At 40.0% G+C, this 17,779-nt stretch overlaps 1 protein-coding gene across 8 annotated transcripts in view; it reads right to left on the bottom strand.

Moving 5' to 3' along the window:
• The window catches only part of MEF2C (myocyte enhancer factor 2C), a 155,081-nt gene that overhangs the window by 26,581 nt on the left and 110,721 nt on the right, over nucleotides 1-17,779 (bottom strand). For 5 of the 8 annotated variants that reach the window (XM_056112385.1, XM_056112386.1, XM_056112387.1 and 2 more), the window contains exons 4-6: nucleotides 17,176-17,319; nucleotides 6,227-6,413; nucleotides 3,539-3,586 (exon numbers count right to left, since the gene is read on the bottom strand). In XM_056112385.1, coding sequence (XP_055968360.1) covers nucleotides 3,539-3,586; nucleotides 6,227-6,413; nucleotides 17,176-17,319 — 379 coding nt within the window. Of the gene's footprint in view, nucleotides 1-3,538; nucleotides 3,587-6,226; nucleotides 6,414-16,977; nucleotides 17,116-17,175; nucleotides 17,320-17,779 lie in introns of all 8 variants that reach the window. The other 3 variants (XM_056112389.1, XM_056112391.1, XM_056112392.1) reach the window with 2 other exon arrangements.

Here is a 17,779-nt window from a genome sequence, read left to right as displayed (position 1 = left end):
AGACTGAAAGGTATTGTGTTTAACAGTCTTGCCACTTGAGATCTTTAATTTCAGTGACAATATTCAAAGTGTGGAAGGCATCACTGGGCCACTTGCTTTAGTTCTCTTTTCTGAGAATATAGAGGTATTTTGGCTGGCCTTACTTCCCCCTGATGTTGTGTGATTCTCTGACATCAGCACAGATATATTCAGCTTTGACACAGGATACTGGTTGGCATGAGAATGGAGAGTATAGGGTTGAGCTGGTGAGAAGGACAAGACAGCTAAGCTCAACACCAAGTGGCATTTGCGACAGGTGTCCTGTGGAGCCAGAGCTAGAAAAGGCTTCTTCTTCTATTTTTAATAAGTGGAAAAGGAACTCTTTCACAACTATAACAGAAACTGAAAATTAGGTCCTCATGGATATAAGATACAATCACTAGGATAAAATATTTATTTTTATCAATATAGAACAATTGAGTCTTTGTTTCTATTTTCAAAAATATTGCTCTTATGTTTGATTTTGACTTTGGGACCACACCCAGAAGTGCTCAGGGCTTGTTCCTGGCTGCGTACTCAGGGGTTCATTCCTGGCAGTGTTTAGGGGGCCTAAACAGTACTGGGAATCTAACCAAGGTCAGCTGTATTTAAGGTAAATGTCTTAAACATTATGCTATCTCTCTGGCCTGTTTCCACTTTTATTTATTTATTTTTATTTATTTTTTTTGCTTTTTGGGTCACACCCAGCGATGCTCAGGGGTTACTCCTGGCTCATGCACTCAGGAATCACTCCTGGTGGTGCTCGGGGGACCATATGGGATGCTGGGAATTGAACCTGTGTCGGCCATGTTGGCTGCATGCAAGGCAAACACCCTACCCGCTGTGCTATCGCTCCAGCCCCCTGTTTCCACTTTTAAAAGTGACTCACGGGCTTATGGATTTGCTAAGCTAGCTATATTTTAGTTCAATGATGATATACCCTGAATGACACTAATTTTTATGCTGTAAAATGGAGTATTTTCTGTCTCTGTAGGGCCAGCAAACTTGTCCTGCTGCTCAGAAATTGATAATTCCAGCACCATTGAGCAACCAAATATCCCTTATTTTCCGTAAGAAGAGGCTACTTACATTAAACTGAGAACACCCCTCTATCAAAACTTCGACCCTCCTAACATACATTTTAACTAGTTATAACTTTCATCACCACTACTGAATGTTCCCACAAAAGCAAGCATTTGGGGGAAGTGAGATACTAGATACTGTATCATCATTTCTAAACATTTTTTCTTACATTATTTTCATCCTGATCTTTGTGACAACTCAATTTTCAGTTCTCAACATTCTCTCTAATCACAGAGCTTAACAGTGACTTAAATCCAAGAAACATTGGTTTGGCTTTGATCTGGTTCTGTAATTTTGAGGCTACAAACCACAGAATATTTTTTTATGGAAAAAAGAACATTTTGTGCCTCGGAGTGCCTCGGGAGATAGCTTCAGTGCTCAAGTGTGTGTCTGGCATGCAGAGGTGCTAGGTTCGAGCCCCAGCACTATCCCATCCCCTGGGCACTGCTAGAGAACAACCCCTGGGCAGTGCCAGGTGTGGCCCAAAACACAAAATCAAACTCTCAAAATAGCAAGAGTGAAAAAGACCATTTCATTTTAATACCAGATACAATAGTACAATGGGTTTTTCATTAATTCTCCTCTACCTAATTTTAAAAACTCAGGTAAAATAGGAAGCAATGACATCAATTCTGCTAATTCAATAAGTAATACTTTTTCTTGATTGCTCACTAAATCAGTAAAAAGCCAGCATCAGAAGTGAGAAAATTACTCCCAAACAGACATATTTATAAAAATGTTTTTTATACACCAATTTCCTTTATCTTCTTTCTTATAATTAGCAAACTATTACATCTGACCTTGGCAATACTTTTTAATTAGGCCATCCATGGATATTTCAATAAACCTTTTTTTTGACATTTCAATCATACTCTTGTGTCACTCATGCTTGCCTCCTACTATTTTAAATGTATAGCATGATCCAGCTGCAGGAATTACCATGGTTACTTTTTATGCCAACAGAGAGCTGCAGTTAGCATTAGAAAGTATTGTGCTCTCTTGCCTCTGCATTGAAAATGACACAGTATTTCAATAAGTGCAACAATATTAATTAAAATGGAACCTTGGACACCCAGGAGTGGCTGAGATTAGTTCTAGGAATTTTGCTCCATGACTTGGAGGCCAGCCACATGTGCTAGGGGAAAAGGAAGCTCAGATAGAGAAGAGAGCACCAAATAAAGGGTGTTGGGAAGATCCTCCCAGGGTGGGAGAAGCATGCTGAAAATAGACTATAGACCAAATATGATTGCCACTCAATGCCTCTCTTGCAAACCACAGGACCCAAAAGGAGAGAGAGAGAGAACAAAAGGGAATGCCCTGCCACAGAGGAGGCAGTGTGGGATGGGTGGGATGGGGGTGGGAGGGATGCTTGCACCTGTGGTGGTGGAGGATGGGCGCTGGTGGAGGGATGGGTACTTGATCATTGTATAACTGAAACCCAAGCACAAAAATTTGTAAGTCTATAACTGTACCTCATGGTGTTTCAGTAATAAAAAAAGGAAATAGAAACAATAAAAAAAAGAAACCTTGGAGAAGTATCACTCTGAGACAATTGGTCAAAGCAAAAGAAATTCTTAAGGGTTGATCTATATTTCAGGGTCCTTTTTGGAGGGTATGCAATCTTCATATTCTCAAGAGTTCTTTTGAGCTCAAAACAACAAGAGCTGTTTTGATTTTTGGGGGACCATGCAAAGTGAGAGGGATCCAATCCGGGTCCCCCTCATGCCATACATGTACTTTGTCTGTTGAGCAAATTCACTAAGAGCTCATTTTAATGCCAAATGTGGCTTTATGACATCAGATATATTAATGTAATATATAATACATATATATTACATCAGATATATAAAAACAGCATACAGTTTTATTGGCCACACCTGCCAGTGCTGAGGGGCTACTCGTTGGCTCAGTGTTTGGGGGTTACTACTGGAAGTGCTTGGGGGACCATATGGTTCTGGGTCTTAAATCTAGGCCTCCATCACGTAAAGCATGCACTCAGTCTGTCAAGAGCTCTCTTTCTAGTTTATCACTGCCTCCGTTAAAAATAAAATTTCTCTTTAGAAATACATAGCATTTCTGTGCAGCACTTGGAATGGAAAGTGATTCACATTTAGTGTGAAATGATTAATAGAGAGCTCAAATGATATGGTTTCTGAAAGGTACCTTGTCTAGAGATGGTATCTAGGATTCAGTTGATTTGATCTCTAATCAAGTCTTTCATTATGCTGGCTAGGTAAAGTTATAATAAGCAAAGTTCTAGTTCTAGCTCACAACCAGTCTTTATTTAGATCGATATTCAAGCACTTCTGTGTTAGAGATTCTAGCCATTTTCCCAGTCATGTCACCAGTCTGCTTTATTTAAAAGACTTAGTTTGCAAATCACCAGAGAAGAACCTTGAACAATGACGCATTCTGCAGAACAGAAGCCAACACTCACCTGCACTGGTGCCTGCACCGGATGTGAGGTCTCCGCCCATCAGACCACCTAGGAATTAGAAAGGGGGGGTCAAAAAGAGAAGACTCCAGGCCCTTAACACATTTTCCTTTAGGCACTTCAGGGCTTTGTCCTCTTCCAAGATTACTACATTTGGTAAAGCTTTGCCTATTTCAGAGGACTGGCATCCATTTTACTGTCACATGCTGTGCTCCAATTGCTTCATTCAATCAGTAACGCTTTGCAGAATCATTTTTCTAAGAAAAATTACACTTAAAAACTTCAGATTTTGGAGTTCTTTTTCAAATTTTATTATTTCCAAGTCTAGTTTTTCCTAAGAGGGTGATTTATAGAAAAGCTAAGAATAAGTTAAAGGTTTGTGACAAGCTCAAAAGTCTAACATAGGGGCTGGAAAAATGATAGCACAGCGGGTAGGGTGTTTGCCATGCACATGACCGACTCGGGTTCGATTCCCAGCGTCCCATATGGTTCCCCAAGCACAGCTAGTTGTAATTCCTGAGTGCAGAGCCAGGAGGAACCCCTGAGCATCACCAGTGTCACCCAAAAAGAAAAAAAAACTCTAACATCTGCTATTTCTTAAATAATGAGTTTTGTTCAGGGCTGATTATTGAGAACTTTGGTCATTTTGTGAATCTACCCACAGTGAATGACCCCACTTAGTAACATATCTTAATTATTGACAAGGTTTCACTTGCCACAAATTTAGAAATGCAAACTAATTCACTGTTAGCTTAAAGTGTATAAGATTTGATAATGTTTAAGGAGACTGGTGTGTTTCAATATGTTTTCTGATCACAATAATGAAATTTAATTTTTAAAGCCCAAGATTTCAGAGTGGTCATTCAGGAGTGATCTCCGAGCAAAGAGTCAGGAGTAAGCCCTGAGTACTGCTAGGTGTGGCCTCCAAATTAACATAGATAAATAAAAATAATAAACACAAGTTTGCAAAATAGGAAATTCAGTAGGATTTTGAGTATGACATGAAAGAAATCCATATGGTGACGAGAATTCTTATTAAAGTATCTATCACATTCAAAAGCAGAAAGAGTAACATAATGAAATTCTTTTCCTGCACTCAAAATTTGGCAGTATTTTTATTTGACTGATTTTGATTGCATTTTCTTTAAGGAATTTCTGTATTAGCAATAATATACATTTAGTTCGATAGCAGACATTTAAGTCTTCTGAAGTTGCATTTCTCAAAGGTGGCTATATGGTCCCTGTGTGCCCTAGGGTTCCCCAGGACTACAGGTGAAAGCAGCATAAACAGGGTAACAATGACATGAGACATGAGGGACAACTGGTTGGACATGGACGTCACAGGAAGAAAACAAAATAGGAAGGGGACTACAGTCAGAAGAGGGTTGAGCAACATTAGCCCAAAGTTTTTCCGTGAATTGTGTTTAACATGATCACGTGTGTCGAAGTCATAATAACACTAATCATCTCTAGTATGCAAAGCCTGTGCTCTACTCTTAGAGTTTTCAAACTTTGTGGGTTGTTTTCATTTTATTATTTTATTTATTCCCTGGGCCCAGGAATAAATCACGGTCACGGTCACGGTCCTCCTGTTGTTCATCAATTTGCTTGAGCAGGCCCAGTACGTCTCCATCATGAGACTTGTTGTTACTGTGTGTGGCATATGGAATATGTCACGGGGAGCTTGCCAGGCTCTGCCGTGCGGGCGAGATACTCCCGGTAGCTTGCTGGGCTCTCTGAGAGGGATGGAGGAATCGAACTCGGGTCGGCCATGTTGGCCGCTTGTAAAGGCAAACGCCCTACCGCTGTGCTATCGCTCCAGGAATAAATAAAAAAATAAAATGATAACAACCCACAAAGTTTGTAAAGATATAATGGTTTGCATATATTTACAATGCAATTATTTTTGCAGCTTCTGTTGGAAATAAGGAATTGTTTAATTAGAATCAACACATATTTACTCTGTGTCTGACAAGAGGACACTAGTCCCTTCAAAGTTCTTTCAGTTCAGTAGGGAAATAGACACATACTGAGTACATGCATCGTAATATGTTTTGCCTGATCAGAATACTAAGAATGCATGGACTTGCCCTGCGCAGCCATTTTCTTTCCTCTGGGACTAGGAGCAACAGTAACGATCTCTCAGAGAAAAATCTGTGGCAGGTATCTAGGCCCCAACGTGGGCTCTTGACTTCATTTGCTTTGTTTTTATTTTACACTGTACGTTACATGATCTTATCACAGTTCCCTTCTGCTGCGCGTCTTTTGAGGTGTAAGAAAGTAATTGTATAAATGAATAAAATGACACCAAATGGGGATAAATGCTCTCAGAGAAGGTTTTATAGAACAGGTGATGCTTTGTTAGAAGAAGAAGGAACATGACATTTTAAGCGGAAGGGCAGAAGCAAGCAGACAGGATATTTGAAGTCCTGTTTGAGAAAGTTTGTGGTTAAGGTCTAGCCACACAAGGAGATTGAAGACAGATATGCTGAAGAGCGACTTGGATGATTATGAAGATTTTGGAAAGATGCTGACCCGGTTAGGCTTTATCACAGAAGTCAAGGGGAGTGAAGCAAGGAAGGGTGTAACGAAAGGAAAACTGGAAAACTCAGCATCTGGTAGATTAAACAGCATTTCTGCCAAGAGTAAATCCTTCCAGTGGCTTAGTAATACTGTATTCTGAGCACATACCTGTGTTACCTGCACTTGGAGGTCGATGTGTTACACCAGGAGACATACTATTCCTCTGCAGAGAAGGGTGGGCCAGTGGCAAAAGGTTGGGGTTTCCCAGTGAGCTGACGGGGTTGCTGTATACCAAACTGTTGTGACTTGACACTGGGATGGAGACTGGCATCTCAAAGTTGGGAGGTGGAACAGCCTGAATAGGAAGAGAAAAACAAAATGAATGCAAAGAAAGAGGATAACAAGACGTCGTCTGCAGCAGGTGGCATTCGCTTTTTCAAGAAGAAATCCAAATTTCAAACTGCTTGGGGTCTAGGAGACCATTAAGAAGAACACTACAAGATGTTCACTTCATAAATGAACTCCTTTAATGTGCTTTGCACTCGTTCTTTGAAACTATTAGAAAATGTTTCACTTTTGTTTTAAACAAAGCCCTATTTCATTAGACTCCATTGTCTTTGAATTCCATTCTATTAAGTGATAATTGTTCATTTGTGCTATCTGAGTCTGGTGCCAGAAATGACTGCAAGATCAAAGGTACATGATTGTGATGACTTCACAGAGAAAAAGGAGGATTAAAATGCATACGGGAGCCTTTGGTTTAATTGCTTATTGAAGCATATTTATGCAGAAGTTTAATGCTATGAAATCATTTCTCTTCAGGTGAACAGCACATATACTTTATTATTTTTTTAAAGACTGCCTTTTGAAAGTAATTCTTAAAGATAATAGACATTTTAAGATACAGGGTTCAACAGAGCATGCATGATTCCATAACTCACATTTTAAAGTGACAGTTTGGGATTCATATTACACTTCACATTTGGGGTAATACTACAGAGACAAATGGCAAGATTTTTTTTGGCAAGCCCTCTATGTCAGAGGAAAGAATTGGCAAATATTTAGTGAACTGAAGATATGTAGAGGTTTAATTTGAGTAATTCAGATCTTAATTATTAATTTTTTGGGGGGTACTACTTTGGTCATTTGTGCAAAATAAAGTCTGCATTTCTACTTGCCCTAACCAGATAATCATAGTTGTATTCCTCTACTTTTAAAAAAGTATTACAAATGCAATGCTTTTTGAATATATTACCAGAGGATTACTGATGTCAAAGTATACAGTACGTCTAATATAAAATAAATGTGTGCATGTATTATGTATATATCCTAATGCATATATAATATATGAAAAATATATATATTACAAAGACAGGACTTATATAGAACTTTACTTCTTGGATTCTCCAAGAAACCACTGTATTTAAATTCATATTTTACATTTGAGTCTATATATGCCTATGGACTAAAATTTTTTCTATTGTTTTTATCTAATCTGTATGATAATTTTATTTTACTAGTCAATTGGCCTGCATCATAAGTCATAATCTGAAATAGCTCTCTGTCAATTCCAGTGATGATTGCAATACTTTGTTTCATGAACATTTCTGCTCCTTTGCTCCTTGTTTTTCCTATTTTTGTTTTCCTCCAACATTGGGAAATATCAATGTTGAGAGGAACAAATGTTTCATTGCTTTTGCTTTTATATATCTTTTACGCTTCAATGTTTTAGAAGGAAGTACAAAGAAACTACTGTATTAACACCATAATTCTTTATTAGGCCTTGTTATAAACATGGTAATAGAGTAATTTTGGATAATTACCACAATATCAAGGAATGTAAATGTTCAATAAGTTATCAAAGAATAAATGTATCCCTAACGTTTCTAAAGATGTTTTAAGCAAAATATTTTATTTTTTACTGTAAAATAAATATTTGTAAATTAAATATGATATTATTTAAAAGGCCAATAGGAATTAATCCAGCCTGCCTAAAAATGAAGAGCAAAGTAACTGTGCCAGATTTCCTCCCTCTGTCCTTCCGGATGCATTCTCCTCTTCTCTGTGTTGATGCTACCCCTACATGTAGCAGGTTACCCTTACCCACTGGCGTCAGCTGGGCCATGAGAGGCACACAACAGAAGCACAGAGAACAGTAGAGAAACTAGGTGTTTTTCTACTACAGACTCCTTTGTGCTGGAGGTTACATCTATTCCTATAGCGAACGCCATGCCTGTTATTGGGTCTTTCTTTTCTACTGTGTGACATGGTATCACTGCTAACTAACCTCCCTCTTTTCTTGCACCTTTGAGACCTACAGGTGGGAACAGTTTCTAGGTTGCAAGCCCTAATACTTTTCCAAGTCTTTGGGTTTCTATGAACAATCCATTTAGTAAGTATTGTTCAGTTACCTTTTCTGAAATTTGCCATTGTTTTCCTACTTAAGCCATGATGGTTAATTCATGAAGATCTAGAAGAGTAGCACTCTATAGAGTCTCTCAGGGAGCATTTTGGAAATTTGGGGTCTGCTTTTGGATGTCACCATGATCAAGGTGTGATGTAGATACTTTCTGGGTAGCTAGGAATGTATAACAGGATTACTGTACGTGGGATGGTTCTGAAAACCTAATAGTCTCTCCCTGTTCTACTTTCAAAAGTCATAGTGGGACACTAACGCATATAACATAACATGTTTATAATTATCTGAGTCAACTTTGTTCTGCAAACTCAAGGTATTTTTTCAGACAACAAGATAGATATTCTTCATACAGACTGAAATTTCCAGAAAGGTAATTACAGTATACATTGAAGGAATGTCCTTTGGTTTGTATAGAGCTTTAGAATTTTTCATCATCTTGGAAAACTGTGTTACCAATGGCAACTTAACAACTTAGGTTATTATAGAGCATACAGATTTTCCCCCTTCATCATACTACATTAAAAACATTTTCCTCTACCACTTCACTCAAAATCTTCTTGTCATAATTGTTAACACTCTCTAGGTAGTTAAATCCAATGGTAACTTCTCAGTCTTTAACTTGGACACTAAGATCCACTTTTGTTAAACTTGCATATCTTCCACGGTCCAGAACTTTGCTTTCTACCTCATGGATTTTACTGATTCTCTGCCTTTGTAGTGTTCTTTCTTTGTGAATGAAGATTACCATAGCCTTTTTGCTATATTCAGCTTGGCTTTCTCTCTCTCTCTCTCTCTCTCTCTTTCTCTCTCTCTCTCTCTCTCTCTCTTCAGTTTTGCTTTTGGGTCACACCAGACAATGCACAGGGCTTACTCCTGGCTCTGCACTCAGGAATTACCCCTGGCAGTGCTCAGGGGACCATATGGGATGCTGGGAATAGAACCCGGTCGGCCGCGTGCAAAGCAAATGCTCTACCTGCTGTGCTATTGCTCCAGCCCCTTGGCTTTCTCTCTTAATTCTAACATTACATTCCAGCAACACACTCAAGATTTCAACCTACAGGTGTGTTAGATATTTCAGCACTAATTCTAATCTAGCATTACTCATTCTTTATCTCTAGCTGATGATAGACAGCTCCTTGCTTTAATTGCATAGAATATAATCTCTTTCTATCACTTCCCTTGCTCAGTTTATTAGGATATGCTATTGAGTTCATTTCAAAATACAACTGGACTCTGCCTGCTTCTCACCTTTTCATGTCAACCACCCTGGCTTCAGCTTCATCATCTCTTGCCTTCATCACTGCAGCTACCTCCTAAGAGTCATCTGCTTCTCTTTTTTATTTTCCACCCCACAAACACATTGAGTCCTTTAAAGAATAAAGAAGATAATGGCATTTCTTCACTTAAAACGGTGATAGCTCCCACTTTAGTGTAAAAGCTGGACTTTCAGTGGTCACAAAGCCCTATAGATTTTAGTTCTTGCAAGTCTTCTGTTATTTAATTTCTATCATCTCTCTCTGATTTTTGTCTCAGTCTTTTAGCTTAGTTTCTCACCTCCTCAGACATGCCTAAAATCTGGCCTTCTAAAGAAAACCCATTCTGATCACCATGTTTAATCCTGCATCTTGTCCTGAAGTCCCCCTGCCCCCCGCCCCACTGGACCCTTGCCTTTGCTCTTTTTTTTTCTCCTTCTATTATAAATTCAACTGTTCCCTTTCAACAAGGCACTGAAGTTCTTTTGCTATAAAGTAATGCAGGACTTTAGTCTACTCTTTATTATATTAATTGACTATTCTTTAAAGGAGAATTTTTGGAAGACACTATACAGACACAAAACTACAAGCTTACAATTCCACTATTTATTGATCAGGCATGGAAGGGTATACTTTATGCACACGATATGATTGTACCCTTTTAACATTCCTTGTCTATCAATATAATTCTATTCTTTCTTATGTCACTGTGGTTTAGAAAGTGACCTATAGTCATCTAACTAGTAATTGAGCCTACTACTTTCACTTCAAAATCAATCTACAACACGGAGTAAATTTTGGGGTGGAAATAGAATATTATAGTTAGAAGTCATACTATGAAATAATTAAGGGCAGAATTTTCGTGATTTGTTGTTTACAATTCACAAAAATAATGAATGGAACTGATTCCCTAAATATGGACACACATTCATAGCAGTGTTTGGTCTAGATTCACTAACTTATAGGAAGTGGCTGAGATCTTTTTTTGGTGGGGGGGTCACATCGGCGATGCACAGGGGTTACTCGTGGCTCTGCATTCAGAAATTGCACCTGGCGGTGCTTAGGGGACCATGTGGGATGCTTCAAATCGAACCTGGGTTGGCCATGTGCAAGGCAAACGCTCTACCCACTGTGCTATTGCTCCAGCCCCAGTGGCTGAAGATCTTGGTGGAAAAATCAGCTTGAAAACTCCCCTCATCCAAATTCACTTAGTTTAGGAATTTTGAAGTCATCTTTTGGTACAAATATTTAAATTTGAAATTACTACTCATTAACATTCCTCTACTACTGAGTACCTAAGAATCTGGACATATCAGATAAAAATAACTTTCCTTTGAGTATTTTCCTGAATTGAGAGTGTTTTAGCTGAGAGCCCAGTCTCTCCCACTGCCAGCAAGGCGATTATTTGTATATTATTATTAAGAATTGTTTAGTAAGTTCTGCATTGCCCAAATGAACAAAGTCAGTGAACATTTCTCTATCTTCCTTTCCTCTATCTTTCCCTAAGTCTGGTTCAGTTTCTAACGTTCTAAACTGTAAGTAATTTTGATGATGATTATAAAACTTTTGTGATTGGCTTAAGAGCAGTCATATATAATTCTGACATCAGACTGTACTTGTACTTCCGAAACTCACAGTTCAGGGCTGGTGAGGTAGCTCAACTGGCCTGGGTTCCATCTCCAGCACCACATGGTTTGCCAAGCACTGCTAAGAGTGACCCCTGAACACTGAGCCTTGGAAGTCACCAGGTATCACTCCCAAACAAAAAGAAGATTCACAATTCAGAAAAAAAAATTTCTGCCACTCATTTTGTTTTGTTTCGATATGCCAGACACAGTAACAACAAAGTCTCCAATGGAGACGTTACTGGGCCCACTCCAGCAAATCGAGCATTTTGTTTTGTATCCTTCGGAAAGGAATTTTTGTTTTTGGGTCACACCTGGTAGTGCTCAAGGCCTATTACCAGCTCTGAGATCAGGAGAATTAGCTGGTGTTGGGGACTGAAAATGGGCCTCTAGAATGCAAAGCATCGCTCAGACCTTTGTGCTATCTCCTGACCCTTTCCTTCATAGTAAAAGGTAAAGGTAAAGGTAAAGGCCCTCCCGTTGATCGTCGATTTGCTCGAGCGGGTCCAGTAACGTCTCCATTGGAGACTTTGTTGTTACTGTGTCTGGCATATCGAATACTCTCGGTAGCTTGCCGGGCTCTCCGAGAGGGGCGGAGGAATCAAACTCGGGTCGGCCATGTTGGCCGCTTGTAAAGCGAATGCCCTACCCGCTGTGCTATCGCTCCAGCCCTTCCTTCATAGTACTATCACAAACTGAATATTGCAAGTTAGAAGACAACCACTAAGCTTAAAAAATGACCCCAATGGGGAGATCTCTCAGAGAAACAGAAAGAATATTAGTCTTCCTATCAGAAATCTCAGTTCCAATTGTGCCATAAACTGCAATTTAACCAAGCAAGTTACTTCCTTTCCATCAACCTTATCTGCAACACCACGTGGCTGCGTTTATAGAGAAGTCAAACTATTCTAACAATTTTATGGAACACAACGGCTCTCTAATGTACAAACGTTTCTAGGGAATTGGCACAATTCTCTCTTCTGCTTCTTGACTTTTCAAAACGAGGGAACTAAAAGCATATAAAATTTAGAAGATTTGTCTTTTAAAAAACACAAGCCATACCATTGTTTTTAAAATTCCCAAACGGCAATGATCTTCATGCTAGGCTCCAAATCTCAGAATACTCATGACAGGGAAAGGGAATCTGGTGTGAATAAATAAAATTCCGTAGGCAGAACTGTATAATTTTCAGTGTCCAGGGAAAAATGAAAATATAAGGGTCCTTATTACAAACTTGATTTGGAATTTCATGACAGTACTGGTAGCACATTTAAACAAGCATGGTCTAGCCAGAGCAGGGTCCAGGTGACTGCTCATGTCACATGGTCAGAAGGGAAGGCAAGATTTTAAGAGATACAGACATGACAGATCAAACCTTTTAATTCTTGTCCCTAATCAACCGGTAATTAAAGAGAATCATTGTGGTCAGATAGTTTTCTGAACTCGTGTCCCAACCCCCTAATACTGTCAAACCTTAGTATAAGGAAAAGTCCAAATAGTATTCAAATAAGGTTTTTCATAAAATACTTTTAATGAGGGTCAGAAAGAGGGTTAAAGTGCTTGCCTCGCATGTAGCCAACTGCCCTAATTCCCTAATCCTGCCTATAGTCCCTTGAGCACTACTAGGAGTGATCCCTGAGCACAGAGCCAGAAGTATAGCCTCAGCAGAGCTGGGTGTGGCCCCCAAACAAGAATAAAGTACTTTTAATTAATACACTCTCTGGCTCCCACTTTCTTCTCTCATGAATAGAAGCCTTCTCTTTTAGCCATTAATAACACTTCAATTACCAGACTACTGCTGAATGTTAGCACAGGAATAAAAAAAAAAAGGAAAGAAAAATCACACACCTCCAGTGATTCCTGTCTGCCCATATTGCTGATATTCAAATTTCCTCAAAGCTGCCTGCCAACTCTTAGCACGCTCTTGTTCATTCCCTCGCCATCTCCAGTTCTTCACAATGCCTTCAAGGTATCATCCTTCTCAGACATTTGCTTCCTATCTCAAGAAAAGCTAAATTCGGGGCTGGTGCAATAGCACACCAGATAGGGCATTTGCCTTGCACAAGGCTGACCCGGGTTCAATTCCCAATATTCCATTTGGTCCCCTGAGCACTGCCAGGAGTAATTCCTGAGTGCAGAGATAGGAGTAACCCCTGTGCATTGCCAGGTGTGACCCAAAAAGAAAAAAAAAAAAGAAAAGCTAAATTCTATACAATAAGTCGCTATTATTTGATGGCTGCACTCAACTTCACTCTACCTCTCCACCATTTGAAGATTCTCAGGACACTCTGGAATGTTCTCTTACATGCAGTCCTCCTTCCTTCCCATAAGAAGCTTATGTTTTATCCCCACTGCAATTTTAGACATTGAATATTCTGTCCCTTGAGCATTCTTCCTTTGCATATTTAACAATCTCAAGTGCTTCCGCCTTTCTGTTCCTACCTTCATCCTTGTGACAATATTATTTTGCTTTCTTCAGTTTATTACTGAAGAAAACAGCAACCTCTCTACCTAGATCCTCCCTTCCCAGTCTTATATCTAGCCTTGCATCTCAGCCGTTTCCTAGCCCTAGCTTCCTCAAATGGAGCTGTTTTTTCTTGCTGTAAAGCCAAGCATGAACGACGGCCAATCCTACAGGAGGAAATGCCAGTCAACAAGATCCCAAATCATCCATGAATTATTTCATGTAATTGAGGAATATGGGCATAAATTACAGTGTACTAACAGGTGACTGCAATATTAAATTTTCTAGTTTAAAAGGGAAACTCATCAAACTGGGTCTTTGAAATAGAAAAACAGTCTTGTAATGTTTTTAAAAAGGTGGAGACACTCTCTCCATACAAAGGGCAGAGTGTCCTTACCCTGCTGGAAATGTTTTAGCAGCTGTGGAAACTTTCAACAAAATTTACTTCCAGCAACTGGGAGCAATGTGCGAAAACTGAGCTTTTTCATCACGGAGATGGCAGCAGGAGACGTAGCTCTGAGCTGCTTAGCGCCGTGTGGCACCGCAGCCTGGGCCTCACATCACACAACACACCTCAAGGAACTCGCGGTATCCTGGGTTTGAACTCTCTGCGATAGCTTGAAGTCCAGTGAGGAAACCCAAGTCTGCATCGCACCTCTTTAGCCCCAAAGCCTGGGGGAGAGGATTTGATTGTCAACCTGGAAGTCCTCTTAGAACTCTGGGGACTAACAGTCCCCACACAGTTAGGAGCATTGCCCAGGCAAGTCACCAGTCCACTCCGGACTCTTTCTGATGAGGCAGGCAAACTCTAACTGAGGCTAATGCAGTTACTTAGCTCCTTAAATCTTACACGGACAAACATTTGTGCGCAGCAGTACAAAATGAGTGTGTTATGTAATATGAGAAACCTGGATCGAAGCAACAAAAAAATGAACTCAAGCCAAGTTTCTTTCCTTTTTTGGAAAAGTGAATAATTAGAGTTCCATGGCTATTTTTTGAGAAGTCTGACCCTAAGAAGTATGCACTGCTGCACCAAACTATTTGATCCGATGAGGTGCCCACAGTGCATGTGCTGGATATAGTACTTAGTTTCAGGACACCTTTAAGAATGTAATACACTGAACTCTCCTTCATGACATGATATATAATTAATTCTGATTAGGGTCCAGAAGGGCTGGAGTGATAGCACAGCGGTAGGGCGTTTGCCTTGCACACAGCCAACATGGCCGACCCGAGTTCGATTCCTCTGCCCCTCTTGGAGAGCCTGGCAAGCTACTGAGAGTATCTTGCCCGCACGGCAGAGCCTGGCAAGATACCCATGATGTATTCAATATGCCAAACACAGTAACAACAAAGTCTCCAATGGAGACGTTACTGGGCCCGCTCGAGCAAAGCGATGAACAACGGGAGGACAGTGCCCCAGGGTCCAGAAAGATAGGCCAGTAGGTAGGGAGTTTGGCTTTCACAGCCAAGCCGGGGTTTGATCCTCGGCAGCACATATGGTCCCCTGAGTCTTGCCAGGAGTAATTCCCGAGTGCAGAGCCAGGAGAAAGTCCTAAGCACTGTTGGATGGCCCAGAAACAAACAACAAGAAAAATTTCTGATCAAACAATAGCTCTACTCCCGACACTATAATGCCTGACAAAAGAATCAGATTATAGGATAGACAATTTAATATGCAAATACATTTCATATGATTTTTTTCCCTTTTACTTTTTTTTGTGGTGCTGGGGACAGAGACCAAAAACTTACAGCATGCCAGAAAAATAAGTATTCCACCACTAAACTGCATCCCTAGCCTATTTTTCTTTTTTTGCTTTTTGGGTGACACCCAGCAATGCTCAGGGGTTACTCCTGGCTCTGCACTCAGGAATTACTCCTGGCGGTGCTTGGGGGACCCTATGGGATGCTGGGAATTGAACCTGGGTCGGCCGCGTGCAAGGCAAATGCCTTACCCGCTGTGCTATTGCTCTGGCCCCCTGCATCCCTAGCCTTTAAGTTAAATTTAGAGAGCTGAATTTTGTACCTACTGTGTGGATTGTGGATTGTACACTTATCCAGTACTGAACATTAATTTATCTTGAAAGTTCAATTGTAAATTTGACCTACGGTTTGTGTTCCTGAAGATCTGTACTTGTAGCTGCTGAGACATACCAACACTGGCCATTCTCTCAGTCTCTGAGGCTTACGTTCTTTCACTAATTTAGGTAAAGCACACTTTGGAGAAAGGAATTAATTAGCTAAGAAGTCGGTACATGATGAGGACTCAGATACTAACACCAGTTATTCCCAAAGTGTGTGAACCTTGACTTTCGTCAGTTATGCCACAAAATCCCTCGGTGAGAGAATATAATAGAAGGAACTCACATCTCCCTTCCATATGTGGGCAAACAAAATAATACATGCAGAGTTATTTCTCTTAAATATCCGGCAAGGCACATCTGATTGGCTGTTAGAAATTTTTTGATTTGGTTAAGACAAAATTTAGCTGACAGTTAAAGCATCGAAAAGTGGAGATGTAGGCAAAGCATATATTCTGACAAGGCTTTAAAATCACCCCGGCACACAGACACGTTGAAATCTTACCGTTAGGTTTGCATGCAGTCTGCTTTCCTGCAGCGAGCATTAGCTTTAAACCTTCAGTGTTGTGGTTGGATATGTTGCATTTAGGGAGGGGGCAGAAGCTTTATTCAGCAATGAACTTTTCTGGAGGGGATGATCATGTGATCTACATGAGAAGAGCTGCCTTTCCACTGGTCTGGTCTTGGTAGAATACAGAAATCTGTGTTTTCGAGGAAATCCTCAGACTTGCTCAAGAGATTGGTAGGCTGTTCATATGTACCACGATTTGTGTGGCTTCACAAGGTTTTCACTAATTTTTAAAATTTTTTTTATAAAAACATTGTAAATTCAGAGGATGCCACATAACCTCTCTTTCTTCAAAATTTCTACCTCAGCATGACTTTGGGTGGCGACTCTTATTATAAAGAATAAGCAACTTCAAGGGTTGCGGCTCTACAGGCTTGTGCCTGGGGATGAGATGGCTACTTTACTGGTTTGCTTTTCCAGTGCTTCTTAAAAAGTTCCTCACTGAAAGGGTTAAGGGGGTGTTACTGCAGCAGCTATCAGCAGACCAGCCATCTACCTTTGGTACTTACAGGAATTTTATGACTCTTGATCATATTATCAAATTCTTCATTAATTTTTTTGTATTTTTCTTCAGTGCGTGGGGTGAGTGCATAAGAGGAGTCGGGATCGGGGCTTTCACAGCCTTTGTTTTCTTTCTTGTTCAAAGCCTGCCAGGTTCAGAGAAATATCAAGAGTAAAAAAAAAGGAAGGGTGTTTCAAGTACTTACACACAATCTTTGCCTGCTGATCATTAGATCAATATCTTCGTTAATTTTCCTGTACTTGTCCTCAGACTCAGGGCTGTGACCTACTGAATCGTCTGCATCAGGATCTGGGCTGTCACACCCATTAAGGCCCTTCTTTCTCAATGTCTGAAATACATAATTTGGAAAGTTCAGACCTAGACAAAGGCTGTTAAGATACATTCAAGGGTATTAACAGAGGTTCAAGCTGTCCAGAATTTCAGGTTGTATTTTAACACACTTTACTCCACTAGTGCAAAGACACCATAGAGAGAAACCACAAGGCATTTCCATTGTGCACTCATCCATGATTATTTCATCACATAAAAGGGAAATCTTTTGAGAATGAAATTCAGTCAATGGAACAAAGGTGTGGTGAGGGCTGAGATTTCATGACCTGAAATTTATGATGTGCTTCAAATAAACAGGGAGAGACAAACAGGGTGGTGGATTACAGTACTCAACATCTTCCCAGAGACAAATGGTTAAGATGCACAATGGTCCAGAATTGATGATCATGTCAAAAGCAGATCTTGAGTTTAAATTAAAAATAATAGCTGGCACTAGCAGTGTCCTACCATCCTTTTGG

The sequence above is a fragment of the Sorex fumeus genome, unplaced genomic scaffold (assembly GCF_029834395.1).
Source record: "Sorex fumeus unplaced genomic scaffold, SorFum_2.1 ptg000018l, whole genome shotgun sequence".
NCBI lineage: Eukaryota > Metazoa > Chordata > Mammalia > Eulipotyphla > Soricidae > Sorex > Sorex fumeus.
The sequence above is the reverse complement of the archived record's forward strand: the minus strand, read 5'-3'. Positions and strand labels throughout refer to the sequence as shown.